At 34.2% G+C, this 18733-nt stretch overlaps 3 protein-coding genes across 9 annotated transcripts in view; 1 reads left to right on the forward strand and 2 right to left on the reverse strand.

Moving 5' to 3' along the window:
• Positions 1-2775, forward strand: part of LOC125050690 (unconventional myosin-IXAa-like) — a 29737-nt gene extending 26962 nt beyond the window's left edge. For all 7 annotated transcript variants that reach the window (XM_047650687.1, XM_047650688.1, XM_047650691.1 and 4 more), the window contains one exon: positions 594-2775. In XM_047650687.1, coding sequence (XP_047506643.1) covers positions 594-741 — 148 coding nt within the window. In that variant the 3' untranslated portion in view covers positions 742-2775. The remainder of the gene's footprint in view (positions 1-593) is intronic.
• Positions 2772-4673, reverse strand: LOC125050692. The gene is made up of 2 exons (XM_047650695.1): positions 3476-4673; positions 2772-3323 (listed from the first exon to the last, which is right to left on the reverse strand). The coding sequence occupies exons 1-2, from the start codon at positions 4525-4527 to the stop codon at positions 2789-2791; spliced, it is 1587 nt and encodes a 528-aa protein (XP_047506651.1). The 5' UTR covers positions 4528-4673; the 3' UTR covers positions 2772-2788.
• Positions 4674-5858: 1185 nt separating this feature from the next.
• Positions 5859-18733, reverse strand: part of LOC125050126 (probable phospholipid-transporting ATPase IM) — a 38508-nt gene continuing 25633 nt past the window's right edge. Inside the window, 16 exon segments of the mRNA XM_047649741.1 lie at positions 5859-6985; positions 7616-7789; positions 8220-8273; positions 8275-8324; positions 9261-9486; positions 9977-10200; positions 10507-10658; positions 11202-11336; positions 12614-12758; positions 13301-13453; positions 13577-13681; positions 14180-14351; positions 15819-15995; positions 16259-16369; positions 16579-16758; positions 18446-18585. Coding sequence (XP_047505697.1) covers positions 6593-6985; positions 7616-7789; positions 8220-8273; positions 8275-8324; positions 9261-9486; positions 9977-10200; positions 10507-10658; positions 11202-11336; positions 12614-12758; positions 13301-13453; positions 13577-13681; positions 14180-14351; positions 15819-15995; positions 16259-16369; positions 16579-16758; positions 18446-18585 — 2591 coding nt within the window. The 3' untranslated portion in view covers positions 5859-6592.

Raw genomic sequence — 18733 nt, forward strand, 5'->3', positions numbered from 1 at the left:
TTAAATTAACAGCCTAGCCTTTGTAACTAAACGGCGCCGTTTAACTAGCGGCCTAAACGATATACAGCCGTATCGTTTGTTACAACATTTAAGAAACTGGCTGACTAATGCTTACGATAGTCATTATTTGGCAGAAATAATAAAGATGCAACATATCCACATAAAAAAAAAACATTTCTTTTAAAATTAAATTGCTTGAGTCAAATTCACATTATTATTGTTACTACACTCTTCCATTATACTTGATGTTTTTCATGAAACTTTGAAAACACCATCAAAGTTGTGGTTTGCCGACGCCATATTGACAGTTTGAAGTCATTTCTAGTTTGAGAGTGGAATTAAATTTAAATTAACAGTCAACAGGCTAGACAAGTAATGAAACGTCGTGGATCAGTCAGATCAGCAGTTTGATCAACTAGCTAGGCTGTTAATTGAACGGCTAATTAAGCTAGTTGGCTGCGACATATTATATACTACATCGAATTCTTATATCTGTAAACTTTCACATATCTCCTGGGCCTCCTCCATTTTCACGAAAAATCTATAAGTTTTTAAGTGTACTCCAATCGGTTATTTGATTTGAATTTTTGCAGAACGACATCGGACGACGACATGTTATCCACTACAGAACAAGATGGTGAGTTTGGTAGTACTGATGATCTTAGTACTGGGGCGTCATCTTTACGCTCGCAGCGATTATTACACAGACAACTGTCATCTGATGATCCTATAATGGTCTAAATATCTGAACACTCGTAAGAGTGGGTATCTTGCATACGTATACGTGTTGGAACGTATACGCAAGAACGCTCGTTGTACCTATTAAGATTCTCACAACCATATTACGGAAATATTATATTTAATCGCATAGGTTGTCCTCGAAAAATTTATTTGTTTTCTTACGATATGAATCTTGTATGGGTGTAATGAGGCCAATGCGCTGTTTGATCGCATTTTATCAGTCATAACTGTTACTTGTAGCCTTTTTATTCGTATTGACAAAAATTTACCGATTTCAAGTTCTGTCTAGATTTAGGTTACATATTTAAGTTTTTAAACGTTAACGAATTTTAACGAATTTTTAATTTCAAAATATAATTTTGTATTTATTTGGTGCCAGACAGTACCCTAAAGTACATAAGCCATCGCATTTACAAATCTGAAACAAATTATTACAAAACTATTTCGGTACTTAAGTAGGGAAGAGCTTATTTGAGGCTTAGTGTAAAATCTGAATTTAGAATGTAGACATATATCCAAGAAAATTTGTATAAGAAATCTTATTTTCCTATACTGACGTGTTTTATCCTCTGCACTAATGTAATATTTTATGATATATTTTCTCTTTGTAAATAATATGTAAATCTGGTCTAAATGTGATTTATATGTTAGTGCTCTTATATTAGATCGTTCAAGTTTCGTGTTTGTCTTACACTGTTATTGTACTTGCATGTAAAATATCCTATTTTAATAAAAATGTAGTGATGTTAAAATGCTATTTGTAGCCAAATTGTGCATTTTATTGACCAGTTTTCGATTGTCTAGCATACTTGCAAATGCCCCGCTTATAATTCTAAAAAGGTCTATTCTGAAGACAAGTCATAGGGACTGCTGTAATTTATTCAATTTCATAATCTAAAAGACTGTCTATTAATAAGCTATTGATGTTATTGTTAAGTCACAAATATAATCCATTTATAATTAGTTTCTAGTTTTTACTTACAACGAATATCTCTGTGAAATCTTACTGTAGCATTAGGTTACAGCTCAATATTATTATTAGTATTATTTGTAATTACTATTTGCAAATGAATCTCACAGGTGTTCTTAATTTTAATTAATAGTGATTATTTTAAACATACAAAATGCATATTGGTGGGTCGCTTCAAGAGCAATTTTTAATATTGTTGGTGAAAATGGTTAAATTTTATGAAGGTTGTGTAATTATCATTTCTGTGCCTTTAAAATCACTGATTTCAGTGCTGATTGTTTCCATTGTTAATTTTTAAGATGATTCTATCTTATATAGTAATTGAAAATGCCTAGCCAAAAAATTTGATTGTGTATGTTGGTTAACAATTATGTACAAATTGGTAAATTCAATCTTTTATTGCTTTGTTAAGCCAAATTTTAACAAATTAGCAATAGTTTCATTTTAGAACTTCATATAACCTCTCATAGTTTAGAATGTTTGTCTTTGTGGAATAGTTATAAAATGGTGACAAATTAAGTCAATGATTAAAGGTGAATAAAAACAGGTTTTAATACTATTTCAATAACATGATAATGCATCTACCCACAATATAGAAGAAACCTTAGCTTTGTGTATCCGTTATCACTTTAGAAGTGTGTAGATAAACTGTAAATATGTAGTTAGGTATTACTTAGCCAGTTATAGATGTAGAGTAAATGCTAGTAGTTTCTTTAGGAAATCATTTTACTTAACTGTTTCAATATAATTCTTATTGCATTCTGGTGCCTAAAATTATTATAATACACTAACTGTATCTAAAGCTAATAATAGATTTTTTTAAATGATATTAATTTGATATTGCCATTTACAAATTTTAATTGTCAAAACGTCATTAGACCACACATGTATTTCGTTTTTAAATGTCTGTAATGTTTTAGCATTTTAATAACTTCTTGTATTATGGTTATGTATGATACCCAAGTTATTTTAAGACTCTTGTTATGTGTCAATATTATAATAAATGTAACCAAAACATACTATATACATACTACAAAAATTGAAAAATAAACAATTGCTGTGAATTTTAGTTATTTATTAATCTATATCCATGTCATTAGACAAATTTTCTTCCATTTGCCAAGGTAACAAACCTATAGGACATGAAGACCATTCATGATTTCTAGATGCCTTTTTCCAAATATTAAATTCTTTACATTCTACTTCATGATCACTTGTATGAGGTATGATGGCATCCACAGATTTATTTGATGCTATATTATCTAATTTCATATCTTCCAATTGGACATTAAAATCTTCTGGTGTATATATTTTGTCTGATTTTGCATTGAACCCCTGAGGGGATGCTATTAACAGAGCCAATTTACATATCCTGTTTTTAATAGGATTTGGTAGTTTAGGCCTTACTAAGTGTAACAGATCCGCAATAAACAACGTCAAATTGGGATTGTAATTTGTTATGATAGGCTGAATTATATTAATGTCAGTAAAACTTAATGGGACAGGTTTCTTGAGATCTAAAAATAATGGGCATGATTTTGCATTAGGAAACCAGTGATGAAACAGTGACAGCAATTCCTTTTTGGTCTTATTTTGAACATCCACATTTTTTCTGAAAAAAAAAAATAGTATCATGAGTTAAACCAAGCCAACACCAAGGGTTATATTTTACGATTTATGAAAAACTAATCTGATTACTGTTGGAAGTTACTTGTTTAAAGTATGTGCCTTTTTAAAATAAATATATTAAGGGCTGTAACTTACTTGGCAGCCTGTTCTAAAAACATTTGTGTATTCCTCAGAGCCTTTAATATCTGTGAAACCCATTTTGCAGCAAGTTTAGATTGTGCCCGATTTGTTTTAAATTTTTCAGTAATCCTTATAACTTCTAAAGTGAATTCTTCTAATAAATCATGAGATGTTAAGAATTGTAAGAAGACTTCAAAACATTTTACATAGACAGCATCAAGCCCTTTCTTTTTAGTGCTCATAGCTTTGTATACTTTAGTTGATAGAACTAATGATTCTTCATCTACAAGGAGTCTTATTAAGTGATCCTTATTTATGTTATTTATCATCTTTCCAGAAAATGTGTCTAATTGTGAAATGAGAGTTCGCACAGGCATTTTCAGGTTAGACAGATTTATTGCACTTCCAAATAAATCCTGAATATCATTAAATAATGACTTTTGCAAATCTAGAGGAATATTTGCAAGACTCTTAACTTCAGAGTTAGTATGTAGTAAAAAGCTTAACATTGTCCATACACTAATTAATGATGAAATATTTTCTTCTAAGACAGTTGTCAACAGTTCATTTTTATTTACAACATAATCCTTTAATATTTCTTTGTGTAAAAGCCAATAATTATCATGAAGCCATTGCAAACAGATTGAGGTGGCTTCTCTTAATAACTCAAGGGAAGGCAAATTATTACTGTGTGCAGTCTCATGTCTTAAATCTACTATCCAATCTGGAACTCCTCTAGTTTCAGCTATACGATATAAACTTTTTCCTTTAGCAGCATCTGAGTCAAACATGTGGTTAACAAATCTCATTATTGCAGATGAATAAGCTAAACGTATTAATTGGTCGTCTGTTTTGTCAACTGCATTCGTATCTTGAACATATACATCCAATAAGGAAAGTGTGGATTCTATTCCAGATGGCAAAGAAGGACATCTTGCTTTCCAAATCAATAACCATTTTAAGGCATTGGGATAATCATTATCGGACGTTGTACAGTACAAACTATTATAAACCTTTAGCCACTCTTTAGTACTAAACCACGGCACAATTCTATAATAATCAGTCATTTTGGCAGCAAAATCGACTTCTTCTCAATTCACTGTTAAATATTGTGTGTTTAGTGTTTTTTTCATACAAATGTTTTCCTTCTTTAGAGGTTAGTTCTCGTTTTCAATAATATTGTCCACAAACTACATAGATCATAGAATTTATTTTGTCTGGTTTATTCTTTATGATAATGTGTTAATCGTAGTCCAGTTAACGTCAATATGTCAAATGTCAATAGGCAAGTGGATTGACAAAATTCAGGGGTCTAGCCGTATCGCTACCGAAAAGTTTTCTACATACACAAACGCTTTTGCGTAATTTAATGTTGTGGAAAACGCTTTTTTTCGCAGCCAAGCCAACATGATAATACTCTACTCTATGATTTCATGTGTTCAATATGTTAACGCGTCTTGACGCAGCCTCATGAGCGTAGATTACTCTAAACAACACGAAACATTAACGTCGCGTACGGGCCTAACATTGCTTGCTTAAACACGGTCCATTATTGGGTCAGTTTGAGTTGAAGAATGAACCTCGCGGTTGACCGATAAATTAATTTTTATTGTTGACACCGATAAATTAAATCCAACTCAATCTTCGGCTGAGCATTACTACCTACGGCTTTAGTTAGTGTCCAAACAACATTACTTAACTTGGGGGAAATCAGAATGATAAAAGTCAAAACGTCATCACTTACCGTAATCACTGGACCCTGTTCCAAATGATTTCCAAATTTCGACCAACCCCTTTCCGAGCGGCTATCCCTATTCCTAGCCTATGCCTTGGCGTTGCGGGCAGAAGTGGGGTTATCTGCATCTTCTTCCGCGTTTACCATGGAGAGTGTTAGAGGAGTTGCGCCAATACCTGCAGCTGAGTTTCATCATCGGACGTCGAGGCAGAATACAAAATTCCACCCGTATCGCCTCGACGTCCGCCGTTCCACAATTGAACGTTTAAGACAGTTTCTGCCGTGCACCACCACTACGTGGAAGCAGCTGGCCACTGAAGTACCTATTTCCGAACCAATTCGACTTAGGGTCCTTCAAGAATCTTTCTTTTTACCTGTTTTTACTCGTACCAATTCTTAATAGGCCAGCAACGCACTTGCGAGCCCTCTGGCATTGAATGTGTCCACGGGCGGCGGGTATCAGTTAAGCGAGGTTTAAAAAAATCAAATATAAAATAAAATTCGATTTGGATCAGGATATTCATCACTATCATAGGGAGTTACAGAAAACTAACGGTTTAAGTAGGTTATAAATATATACCTTGTACAATTGAAAAGTGGCTGAGTATTCCAATGTAAAAAAATGGATTGATGTAAAATAATAATGAAAAATAAAAATACATCTTAGGAGAGTAACTTTTATTAAAAAGATTGATACCAAAGCAAATATCGATCATATATGCGTGTAGTTAAAATGACACATGACCTTGAATGTTCATAACAAAGACGCAAAAATGCAATAAAAAATGTCAATATCACATCATTTAAATTATATTTGAAATACTGACGTTCTATTTCAATAGTTTTCTCATAGCACAACAAAACTATACGCACACACATCGCAACCGCTCTTCATGTGTTCCTACCTTAACTACACACTACATTGACGATATTTTAAATGCACATTTTACTAAGATCCAGACACAGACGACAATAATCATAATTAAAAGCATACAAAACATTCAAGCTCAGTGGAGTGATCAACTAAAAACCTAACCGATGGACTTTGCGTGTGGGCCTAATCATAAGAAAAAACAATAACTTATGGACAAAATTAAAATTCGAATTTATTCGACGTCGACGGTCGACGGAACTACGGTCGAGGAAACGGGAGAACTACCTTTCGATATAAAAGAGTAATCTTAGTACGTACGATAAATATCTATCAATATATACTCTCGATCAACAAATATAATTTATAGGCAATAATATACGCATTAACTATTAACATTATCACAATACGAGTTTCGACGACATTATGCCGTCTATTAAAAAAATGACGGTTTGTAACTCGGTCTATTTACAAACAGCGCTCGCGACGGCTACGGAGGGGAGATCGAAGGCCGGTCGGGGGCCTCTCATAAGTCCACCGAGTCCAGGTCCTGCTTGGGCGCACGGGGTGAGGGTGGCGTGGGGGGCGAGTCGGGCGAGGAGGGCGAGGGGGCCGGACTCGGAGGCCGGGCGTGGAACTTGCCCGGGAGAGAGGCCAGCGCCGAGAGGGCTGCGTCGGCGTGGGGGATGCGGCGCATGATCTTTCCGGAGGTGATGAGCCGGCCGAAGCCCTCTTGGTGGGCGAAGGCGTAGCCTGAGCGGACGGAGCGGCGAGCGCGGCGGGCGGAGGGAGTGCGGGGCGCGGGGGCGGCGGCCGAGCGGCGCCAGCGGGTCCTGGCTCGGAGGCGCTCGGCCAGAGTGGGCCGGCGGCGGGACCACGCCAGGCGCCACGACACCACCGGCACCATGAGGATCATCATCTGCGAAGAAGTATACGAGCTTAATATTTTCTTTTTTTACTAGAGTACTGCAGATTAACTTAACCAAGTACAATTATTTTTGACGTGATAACGTCTTTAAAATCGTTTTAGTCGGGTGGCCTGTTCAGAAACTTGTGTCACACCAAAACCTCACGAGCGCGATCGCAGGTATAACGAGAGAGAGACGGACCGATCTCCCGTCTCATCTCGAGCGCTGCCAGTCATTCCGTGAATGTATGAAGAAAAATGTATATCATAGTCGAATAAGTAAGCTTGTCATTTTACACCCGAAATTTATCATCAAAAGTGTGAATAAAACGATAGATGTAATTTAAAATTTGAAAAAATTGTTATCTTCATTAATTCCTTACTTCCCAAAAACTTATATCACCAATAAGACGTTATCACGTAAACATCTCGATCGTAAACCTACTTTACAAACAACCAATATTTTTTTTTTTATTGAGTATAATTTTTATAAAGTAATACAATACTAAAATATAAGCAACTATTCTTATTTATGATTGATAAACCGAACATCTTTAACTAGAGATATTTATTAACATTTAATAACACACAAGCCACAATGACAAAATGTTAATAGGAAGGAGCTTTACGATCAATACTTACAGTAAGTACAGCCGTGAACCAGAAAGTGGCCTGAGTGAGAGCCACCGTGAGAGACCCTACGTAAGGCCCTCTTATCACGTAGTTGTAAAAGTAGTCGAGGACAAAATAGGACACCAGTGACCCCCAAATCGTCACGTGGTTGAACATCGTCCAATACGTCGTGTCTAAAGCTATCTGAAAAACAAAATAATATATAATAAATACTAATGAATCTGTTTTAGTAGTAGTAAATCAACTACAGAGAAAGGATATAAGAGGAGCCAGGACTTGCCTTGGTCATCCCTTACTCAAGTAAATTCTTGTAAGTTTAGTATTCAAATTCAATACTTAATTCATATAGGTAAACAAGCACACTTATGAACGTCAACAGAAAAGATTTTAAATTGATTCTAAATTTACATTTACTATCAGTTCGCAAGTCAAGGGCTTAGAGCGATTATGATACAACTGTTCTAAGTTACAGTCTATGATGAAATCATATTTTCTTGAATTTTTATTAGAACTTACAAATAAATAATATTTAGTTTTACATTATTTTTTTAATAGCTGGGATGACCTGATTTCAAATGACAAATAATCAACAATAAAGTTTGAAGAAACTTACTTGTGTAGTATTGTCAATAATTAATATGGTGGCTACGACACTTCCCAAGAGCATAATGATCTGAGAGTATTTTGCCATCTGGAGCCAATCCGTCTTTGTAAGTACCTGAAACAAATTTGAAGTTGTAGAACCTAATACTTCCAATTAAGACCCGGTAAAAAGCTGCTTATTGTTAAATTAATGAAAAATAATTCCGAGGGATATATCTATTGGACATAGGGTTCAACTAAAGTATTAAAAAAACACAATTTTGATTACTCGAATTTTGATAGGTTATATATAAAAAGACCTGTACTATCTTTTAGGTCTGGGACTATTTATAAAAAGCGCGTCCTTTTGTGCCTGACACACGCCGTCGATATTATTGATAAAACAAAAGCGTTGTTAAGTACCTTTCGGTTACCTAGTCCGCATTGGGCGAATGAGTATTTTCAATAAAATATTTTGGAATTGTTTTTTTTTTTTAATTTTTGTAAATTTTATTTTCATCGTAAAGGTTATACATTTTAGAATAGATATATTGTAACTTGTACTGTAGAAAATGTATTATTAGATGTGGTATTCTTAAATAAATAAATTGGTATTGATACCGGTAAACTTCTTGAGCATTAAACAAGGGAGTGAGGGAAAGTTTGCGCAGCGCGGTACACCAAGGGCCACTGATTTACCTAGTGATACCTAAAACCCCTTCTGCGCAGGCAAGGACATTTGTTCAAGATGTTTGCCGGTATCTATACGAAGTATATAAAATGTTATAAATAGCATCGTAACCTAGAATTGCACACTCAACATTTTCAAATATATTATTTTGAACAAATCTTAAAACAAACCCATAATGTCGAATACCCACAACACAGGAAACGCGATCCAGAACAAATATTGTTTGAAATATTATTCTGGGTCCTGGGTCGATCCAAACAATGTTATCTAATTAGGTAAGATTTTTGTAATAATATTCCCTCACATCTCCCTAAGTACTTGTACTACTAAATCAATTGAATTATTGAATTGATGACCTATTCACAAATACAACAGACTTACCATACGGTATGAGAAACAGCACGAGCGAAGTAAAGCAGCCGTGCAAAGTGGATTTGATAAACTCGGTCTTGTTGAACAGTTCACTCGTGTGTCCCGGAGCGTACAGCTTCGGGAATTGAAGAGAGGTCACGTCAGACACGTCCTGCTCGAACACGCCCAACGCTAACACCGGAAGTGACGTGTAGAACAAATTGTATACCGATATGAACATTTCATCGAACACCGTCTGAAATTATTTTCATTATTAGTATTTCCACAGCCCATTATTATAACATTAATACCTATAACGTACAGAATTAACACGAACATAAAAATAGTTGACAGTTTAATAAAAAAAAATCACACCCCACCTGGGTGCACCTGTGATTTTTGATTGTTAAGGGGCTATTCGAAAAATTATTTGGAACTAGAATTTAAGTTTTTCATTACATGTTTAAGTATGCAAGGAATAATATGATAGGTATCATTTATTTTTCTTTAATTTAAAGATAAAACATTTAAGTTATCTATTCAACATATCGGGGTGGGGGGGCTAATAAGAATTTTAGTAAGGTTAAGGTATGGCACAAAAAATTTTGGGAAACACTAGGTTAAACAGACATATGTGTAAATAAATAAAAACTCACATATACTCAGTTAGTATGTGTGATAGTATTATACCACAATTACCTAAATCTAAAATATTATGTCCCAGTAAGAGGTTTTTAAAAACTCACCTGTGCACTGAATCCACAAAAGAACGCGAACCAAAAATGGCAGACGGTAAACGCGAAGTTTTTGTAGAAGAAATACCGCAGAAACTTGCACATTCTGTAATAAGACCATCTTCCGTGGACCAACAAGAGCCGTTGGAGGAAACGGAACTGCGCTATGGAATAGTCTGACGCGAGCACGGCTTGCATTCCTTCCTGCCCCGATATGCCTACGCCTATGTGGGCCGCTGAAAATTTATTATAATTCAAAAATTATTTATCATATATTCTTAATTGTGTATGTGTGTGTTACACACTCAGACATGCTATAGACACGTATTAACTAATAAATTTACTTAGACAGTGTTAGTATAGCCAATGTAACACCATATTGTGAAACAAAACCACTAAATACTTTTTTTTATTAAAATAAACATAGATTTTTTCAGAGGTTCAGGGATCAATTCTGCGCGAAACAATAATTGTTTCAAGGTACCAACAGAAGGTCTACACACTAATTGCCACTATGTACCCATTGTAAGGTTCATACATACCCTTGATCATGGATACATCATTTGCGCCGTCACCTATGGCCAACGTGACAGCTTTTCTGCTCTTCTTGATAAGTTCCACGACCATTGCCTTCTGCAGAGGGGTCACTCGGCAACAGATTACCGAACGACATTGAAGGACTACGTCCAGAAACCTCGAGAGATATTTCAATAAATTAATTATTTAAAAATTATTAGATTTTATCTTTATAAATAAAAATGAATCGTGAAATATGTTGCTAAGCGCAAAACTCGAAGACGTTTTTGTAGAGAAAAAATTGCACGAAAGGCAGCTAATTAATCATAAATAATTGAGTATTATTAAATAATACTCGTCTCTTTCTGTCAAATTGTGTAAACGCTGTGATGACAATAGAAACACTACTTTTGTTAAAACAATGAAATTAAACTATTTTTTTATGAGTAAACTAAAGCAACTATGACCCAAATTTTCAAAGCTCACTATACATATACATACTACTTTCCAAATTTTAAGAGAATATTATGAGTAATTTGGTTATTGTGGTGAATAAAAATAAACAAAACTAATCAACTGCACATCATATGTTTAAATGATTTTTTTTTAAATAAAAGCAAATAATCTTTATAATAAAACAATGAAAATATATAACATTCCTTCCACTATCTAGAAGCAATAAGCTTCGAAATTAAAACTTAAAATCAATATCAATACATACTTCTCTTCCAACTTGGGATGTAAACAGTGTACGAGGGAATGTCCGTTAATAACGATCGCGAATCCGTTTGAGTCATCATTATTGTGCTCGTGCGTATCCGCACTGTACGGACCGCCTCCGGACGCGTACTCGTTGCTGAAATAAGTATAATTTCATTTTTAAATTAATATTCTTGTTTATTTACTAATACCCGATGTATATTACTTATAACGTAGATTTAAGTTCGACTTTTAAGAAAATAAAATCAAAGCCATTAATTAATAATTATAATAAATTATAAAGGAATTGTGAAATTACAAATCAAATCAGCAAGATCTATATGACCTGGACAAAAAAACAAATCGAACACACACACACAGTATAAAACCCAGTGTCGTATACATTATAACAATTTGATATGCTCCTTATTCTTAAGGCCCGTATCCTAGATACAAACTTAAATCTAGTTTTAAGGTCTGACTAGCCCTTTTTTTGACATAAACTTAATAGTAGACGGTGCTCAAGACGAAATTGTGACCTCAGAGGTACAATTAGCAATACAGACTTAAGTCTTGACTCACAAATTTTTACTATTTATTTGTATACATATGTCTGAATTAAACTGAGAAGTAAAAAGAGATAAAAAGTTGTGATAGTGTTGTGTTATGTGTATTGAAAAAATACTACACAAGAACAAATTTAAATTAGCAAAACACAAAAAGCACACCAAGCAGCGTTACCATTTTAATATAACTCTCTATTCTTTGTTAATACATTGCAAATGTAAAATATAAATTGATTTGTTAATATTACAAAAATCAAGGTGCAAAGGTTGAAAAAATTTTTTACGAGTCGACGTCACACAATAACTTGATACTACGTAATATCAAGTATTTCGTATATCGTAATATCAATACAAAAGTCACATAATTTTAACCTTGAACATGTTTTATTTAAACCATATGGAGGCTCTGTATGTATGAGCAGTTATGTCATACCAAACAGATTTTAAAATGTCTGCTCATAGATTGATTGTAAACGTGCGTATAGCCCATTAGGTATAATTTGTATAACTCAAAAACTAGCGAGAGAAGTATAGAATATTATCCATAAGATGGATATTTCTGAGTAACAATATAAAAACCGTAACATATGTAAAACCATATATGTCCCGCCATCTTTAAATGCACGATTTCATACATTTTCTACGTGCATTGTAAACGCATTCGTACTTGTTCGTGGGTATAGCGTACGTACGTGAAAATATACTTCTAAGGCATATACACGAATTACACAAATTATTGCGACTATTAAATGTAAACGTAACCAAAGACAATAGAATAGGTCTATTAATTCTTAGTGTTTCTCTATTGGTGTACTAGACAAGTGCGCGACAAGGACTAGCGTGTGAGCTAAACGTGTTGAGTGTCTACCTGTGTGCTAGAGAGTTAGTTTCCCACCTAAATGTGACGACGGAGACGGCTGGCGCATTCAGCTTCACGTTCGCTGCACGACCAGGGGAAGGACGGGCCACGCTGCCACCACCGTTCAGGGTTTCGTTCTTTGGCTCTGTGCTGCCTGTAACGTAATTTTATATTAAGACATAAAACATATACATGAATAAGGAATCATTAATGTTGTTCAGTTGCATTAAGAATGAGCGATAAGAGAATTAAAATTCTATTGCGCAGTTTTCATAAAAACTCAATAACACCAGTAATAACTAAATAACGATATTTACACTATATTATTAGAGTACTCTTTTGTCTATGTCCGCTATTACGCTTAAGAAGAAGACGGTTAAGTTTTAACTATATCAATGAAATATACCTATACTTTTTCGGCATTAGATATTTTTTACAGAAATCTTTACCTAATAGTTATATCATACAAAATGTAACTTTTAAGTACTGTAATTTTTAAGTTAAAACATGAAAATTTATTAACTAACAAACGCTAATTACAAAATTTAACCTCATAGTTGCAGAGTGCTTTGTGTAGAAAATAATTATGGATATTTACAAGTTATTTTACTCCAAAACGCTTATTTCTAGTGTTATACAGATTACCCCTAGTATCACTTTATTTTGTATTTCAAAACCCGGCGTAATTGCACTTACCATGCGGCAAAAACGTGTTGACGACTCGTATCGAATCCCTGCATTTGGCCAATTGTCGATCAACGTCATCGTGCGAAGATCCGTCAATCACAAACACTTCTGCCATGTCATCTGTCAATAACTGACACGAATAGCCGATGTTTATTGCTGTTTCTGTAAAAATATAATTTTAATTAATGTGATTTTAATACTAATAACTAAATTATATATAAAATTGTATGTACACACAAAATCATTATATGCACAAATGATTTACATATTAAATTAATTTAATACCTTGTTTGTCACCCGTTAAAACCCACAATTTCATTCCAGCCATGCTCAAGTTTGCTATTGTCTCTGGCACGCCATCTTGTAATTTGTCTTCTATAGCTGTGACGCCTGAAAATTAGTTTTCTTTTATCATACCATTGTAAGTTATGAACAACATTCGTTTTTGTATTATTATTCCTTTAATGTCTTTATTTATAGTTTGTTTTTCTTAAGCCTTCTAGGCCGGGAGATAGTGACACAAAATAGAGGGTCATTAGTACCACTATGGCGGTTCTTCAGGAGTCTTATTACTTAAAAAAGAAAAATGATGGTCAGAGTGCTGGTACCGCATGCGTTAATTAACGCATTCGCGTCGGTATGGCGGGCTGTAAGTCACACCGGAGAAGTATGGCATGACACTGCCGCCTCTTATTTTTTTATGGACTATCGGAAAATACTAGAATTTTTGTGGAACAAATTATACTGGTACAAACGACCCACTATTTTGTGTCACTATCTCCCGGCCTATCCGTTAACTTTAGAGATTACCTACACTATCATTACTATACTACGCTGTATATATAAACTAAGATAGAAGTTTTAATACTTTAATTTATGACTGCTTACCCATAAGCATCAAATCAGTCTCGATCTCCTCATAAATGGCGTCAAGGCGTTCATCCCGATCCCTCAAGGCCAAGGCGGCGGCCTGATGCCGTCTCTTCCACTCCGCGAAGCCCCGCTCTTCGAGAGGCCGCCACGCGAGTGCGAGTGTACGGAGACCTTCGCCAGCAAATTTCTGTACGTATACGTAGATTAAAAACTAATGACGATACGACCCTCAGATTATCTATCTGTTTCATGATCATTCATAATTTTTCAGATTTATGTCATGGAAAATCTATGCGTCAAAAATTTACAGTGTATCGATAAATATGAAAACTGGAATATTGAGGAAAATTACAAAAATGTTGAGGAAATTTATTGTAAATTACAATAAATTTGTGTTGTATACAGGGTGGCCAAAAAGTCGTGGATCAAACGCAAATAGGGGATAGATGAGGTCATCAGCGGCAAAAAATTGTTCTACGGGAGGTCTCTAAGGTCAACCCCTGCAGAGTTATGATTTATTTTGGTTTTTATATGAAAATTGCCTTTTTTTACTAATTCTTATTAAAATTCGAAAAAATCTACATCCTGTATCTTTTTCATAATATCCACTAGATTGGTACTGATGAGTTCTTGCGTTAGACATACTATTTATAGTTGTTTATTGAGTGTATTGAAGATAATATTAAGTTATACGATATAAATTTTTTTCAAATCAAAACTTTTTGTTTATTTCGGACCCCACTGTGAAAAAAAATTGGCCATGAGTCGCTCTAATATCTTTCTAGGACGAAAAAACAACAACAATTCGGACTTATGATAGATTATTTACCTACCTGTGACCAGTACTGTGTGAATCGGACTGGATTTAAAAAAATTGACAGAGGCTGGAGGGTTACGTAGGAATTTGATTAGACGGTGCAGATTAAGTATTATGGTCAGAGTCAGGAATTTTGAGCATATTTTATTGTAAAATATTTGGTTTCCTACAAACAACCATTGAGAAATAATTGTTTTAATACAATTATTATTTCACAATCGTTGTTTGTAATTCTTCCTAGAAAGATAATAGAGCGACTCATGGCCACGTGTAATACCTTTTAAGAATCCCTATTAAATGCGCCAAAACTTGTAGTACAGGGACACTTTTCGGTGGAGTAATTTTTTTTCACAGTGGGGTCCAAAGGAAAGAAAAATTTATTATTTGAAAAAATGTTATATCGTATCACTTAATATTATCTTGAATACACTCAATAAACAACTATAAATAGTATGTCTAACGCAAGAACTCATCAGTACCAATCTAGTGGATATTATGAGAAAGATACAAGATGAAGATATTTTCGAGTTTTAAGAAGAATTAGTAAAAAAAAGTCAATTTTCATATAAAAACCAAAATAAATCATAACTCTGCAGGGGTTGACCTTAGAGACCTCCCGTAGAACAATTTTTTGCCACTGATGACCTCATCTATCCCCTTTTTGCGTTTGATCCACGACTTTTTGGCCACCCTGTATATTAAAACATTTATTGTTTCCTTGGAATCGAATATAACCCTGTAGCTAAACGCAATGCATATAAAAAAGACAAATTTATGTGATTTACGATAAAATTTGATAATTCCTAACTTATTTTGAAAAAAAAACTCAATACTTACATTTAAATGCTCTTGTGTTTTAGCCTTGACTTCTTCCAGGCAATTACGTTTTAACCTCTCATAGATTACATTATCAGCACCTTTAGTATATAACCTAATTTCACCATCTTTTTTCAATATCACTGACATTCTCTTCCTTACATTATTAAAATCTAATATACACAACAACTCGTACACCTGAAACAATAAAAAAACAATATTTCATACTATTTTTAGAAAATTAGCCTTTATTATTTGATATTTAATTATATTTATAGCCATCATAACGTGCAAGTATAACGGACGTTACACCGTAGAACGATTCCCATGTCCGAAGGTGTAAATAACTATGTTTTTATTTTAAATAACAAGAAATATTATTTACATACAGAAAAGAGAAATATAGTTTTTACTATAGAAGAGTTTTTTGATCTAAATATATACAAATTACTTTTTCTTACCTCTGTTTTACCCATAACTTCTATAGTAATAGTATTAGGCGATCGTTCTCTGAACACAAAGCCGAAGTTCCTCGCAGCTGAAACCAATGCGGATTCGTCCGGTGACTGCGCCTAGAAAAGGAACGGGTTTTAAGGGAAAACGCAGGAAATGTTATTTCGATAGAAATAGAATGGTGAAAGATACCAACTTTCCCCTATTATAATAAAGCATGGTTGACAAGTATTAGATGGCCTGCAAAATATTGACTAAAGATCAACAATTTATGACTTCTGACTAAATATATTTCGTATTGTTTCTAGAATATACAGAAATATCATACTTGGTATTCGAGACGTCCATTCTTTTGTTCCGGCATTACGGTGTGACATAACGCAAGGAGACGAAAAAAATCATAAACATTGCTATCGCCCTGCTTTACGGCTTTCAATAGTTTCGAGTCGAAGAATTTGAACTCCGGCTCGTACTCCGGATTGTCCGAGAAGTCTAAGGGTTCTGTGCTCTGTGGAAATATTCTCATTTTATATAATATACAAATTAGTTACATGCTTCTTGTACATACATAAACAAAACTAGAACGCTAATTTCTAATCAACACATCTAAATTCGTAAACAAGAAACATGTAAACAAATACTTCATGCACAAGTAAAAACTAGGAAGGAACGTGGAAGTTATATAACATGTAATCGAAGCAGTAAAAATTTTGTGCAATAACATAGTAGAAAGTAAAATAAACACAATAGAGAAATAAACCCGTCATAAAGGATAATTCTATTCAACGATAAGCAAAGCATGCGCACAATACAACACAATATACAAAGCCACACGGTAATGAGCATGATATATGTATAAAGTTGGTGTTATTGTATTAAATACTGTTAGTGTTCATTGTTCTCATAGAAAGAAGTGCCTAAGTCTACGTTTTGTAAAGAAATGTTCAAGTGTTATCTTAAGTAAAAAAGAACCCTGGAATAAAAGCTGTTTGGTTACATCATTAGTTCTAACCTACTGCCTTATACATTTAACCGTCTATACTGCTTTCGATTTCCACAACGTAACGTTTTATATTCACACGAATACGTACTTTGTTTTTTATTAACATACCATTCTAATACTGCTTTGCAAAGTAGACCTTAAAGCCAATCAATTAGGACGCTATTACGCTCAAACTATTGTAGCATTACTAAAGATTAGAAACGTTGTGTAAATCGAAAGCAACAAAGCCTGCCTGAAGGTGCATATACTAAGTGCGTACGTGCGCGTTGCGATGTGCGGGCGTGCTCGCAGCGGGCGTACTGCGACCCTCCTCGACTTCAAGGTCCAAGAGACGAGCGCGCACTGTTCCCAAGGCCGCGCCACCCGCCCCGCTGCGACGCTAAACCACACCAACATTACACACGCCCGAACTTCCAAATCCTCTCGTGTTAATAGGGGCTACGAAGCCTCTTTCATTTATCCGAGCATCGCCCGTGATTATTTCGAATATCCATGAGCGACACAAGAACTCTATAAACTATTACGTATTCATAACTATGCTTAATAAAAATTGTATTATCTGTACCTTACATTACTTTACCAAAAAATACAAAAAATGGAAATAAATATGTGAAGAATAGGAATAAAAATTCTAAATGTCGTGTAACTTAAAATTGCGATTTATATGTATACGTGTGTGCAGTGAGAGTAAATCGATGTATCATAGAGTTTGTAAAAAAACCATGCTGGTCCTGTCATATGAGGAATGAACAAATCACACATTATAGTACAATCAACAAACGGTGTTACAAAAAATCCTATAAATCTAAATCTTCACAAAGTAACGTTATACACACTAATACCTATGCACAATACTATTTCAAAATCACTCAATTTTCAATCACTAGTGACTCGAACATGCAAATAAAGATAAAATCGTGCCGAATTTGCTCGTAAACAAACTAAGGTGCTTCGTTTCTCTACATGCTTATGTAGTGAATTTATGGAAATCGTCAATTAAAATACTTCTGCAAACACGATAAATACGATTCTTTTGGATACAGCATAAAACTATAACAACTTAGAAAAGACTAGACAATCCTTAATTATGACTTATGACATATTTAATAATAAATGTAATTCACATTTCCTCTAAATCTTAGCAACATATCATGTTTGCAGCAGTTAAATAAATAAAAATATAAATACATACATCGGTTAGTTCGATGGTTTCACCCGTGGTCTCATCCACAATGTCGCCGTAACAAATACCCGCTATGGAACATTTATTGAACGTCATTATGTTCTGTGTCAGCGTACCCGTCTTATCCGAAAATATGTATTGGATTTGACCTGAAAATCATTTAGAATAAGCTTAATTAGGCTTGAAACGTTGTTAAATTATTTAAAAACCTAATCATATATGTACGAGTACGTGTACGTATACGTGATATGTATATTGAAGCTTTGAACGCACAAATCAATGTTTTGATGACATTAT

The sequence above is a fragment of the Pieris napi genome, chromosome 6 (genome assembly GCF_905475465.1).
Source record: "Pieris napi chromosome 6, ilPieNapi1.2, whole genome shotgun sequence".
In the NCBI taxonomy this organism is placed as follows: domain Eukaryota; kingdom Metazoa; phylum Arthropoda; class Insecta; order Lepidoptera; family Pieridae; genus Pieris; species Pieris napi.

Coding starts and splice junctions, on each gene's coding strand:
- LOC125050692 (XM_047650695.1), bottom strand. CDS start 4,527: ATGACTGATTATTATAGAATTGTGCCGTGGTTTAGTACTAAAGAGTGG. Junction 3,324..3,475: donor TTTTTAGAACAGGCTGCCAA/GTAAGTTACAGC, acceptor TTTTTTTTTCAG/AAAAAATGTGGATGTTCAAA.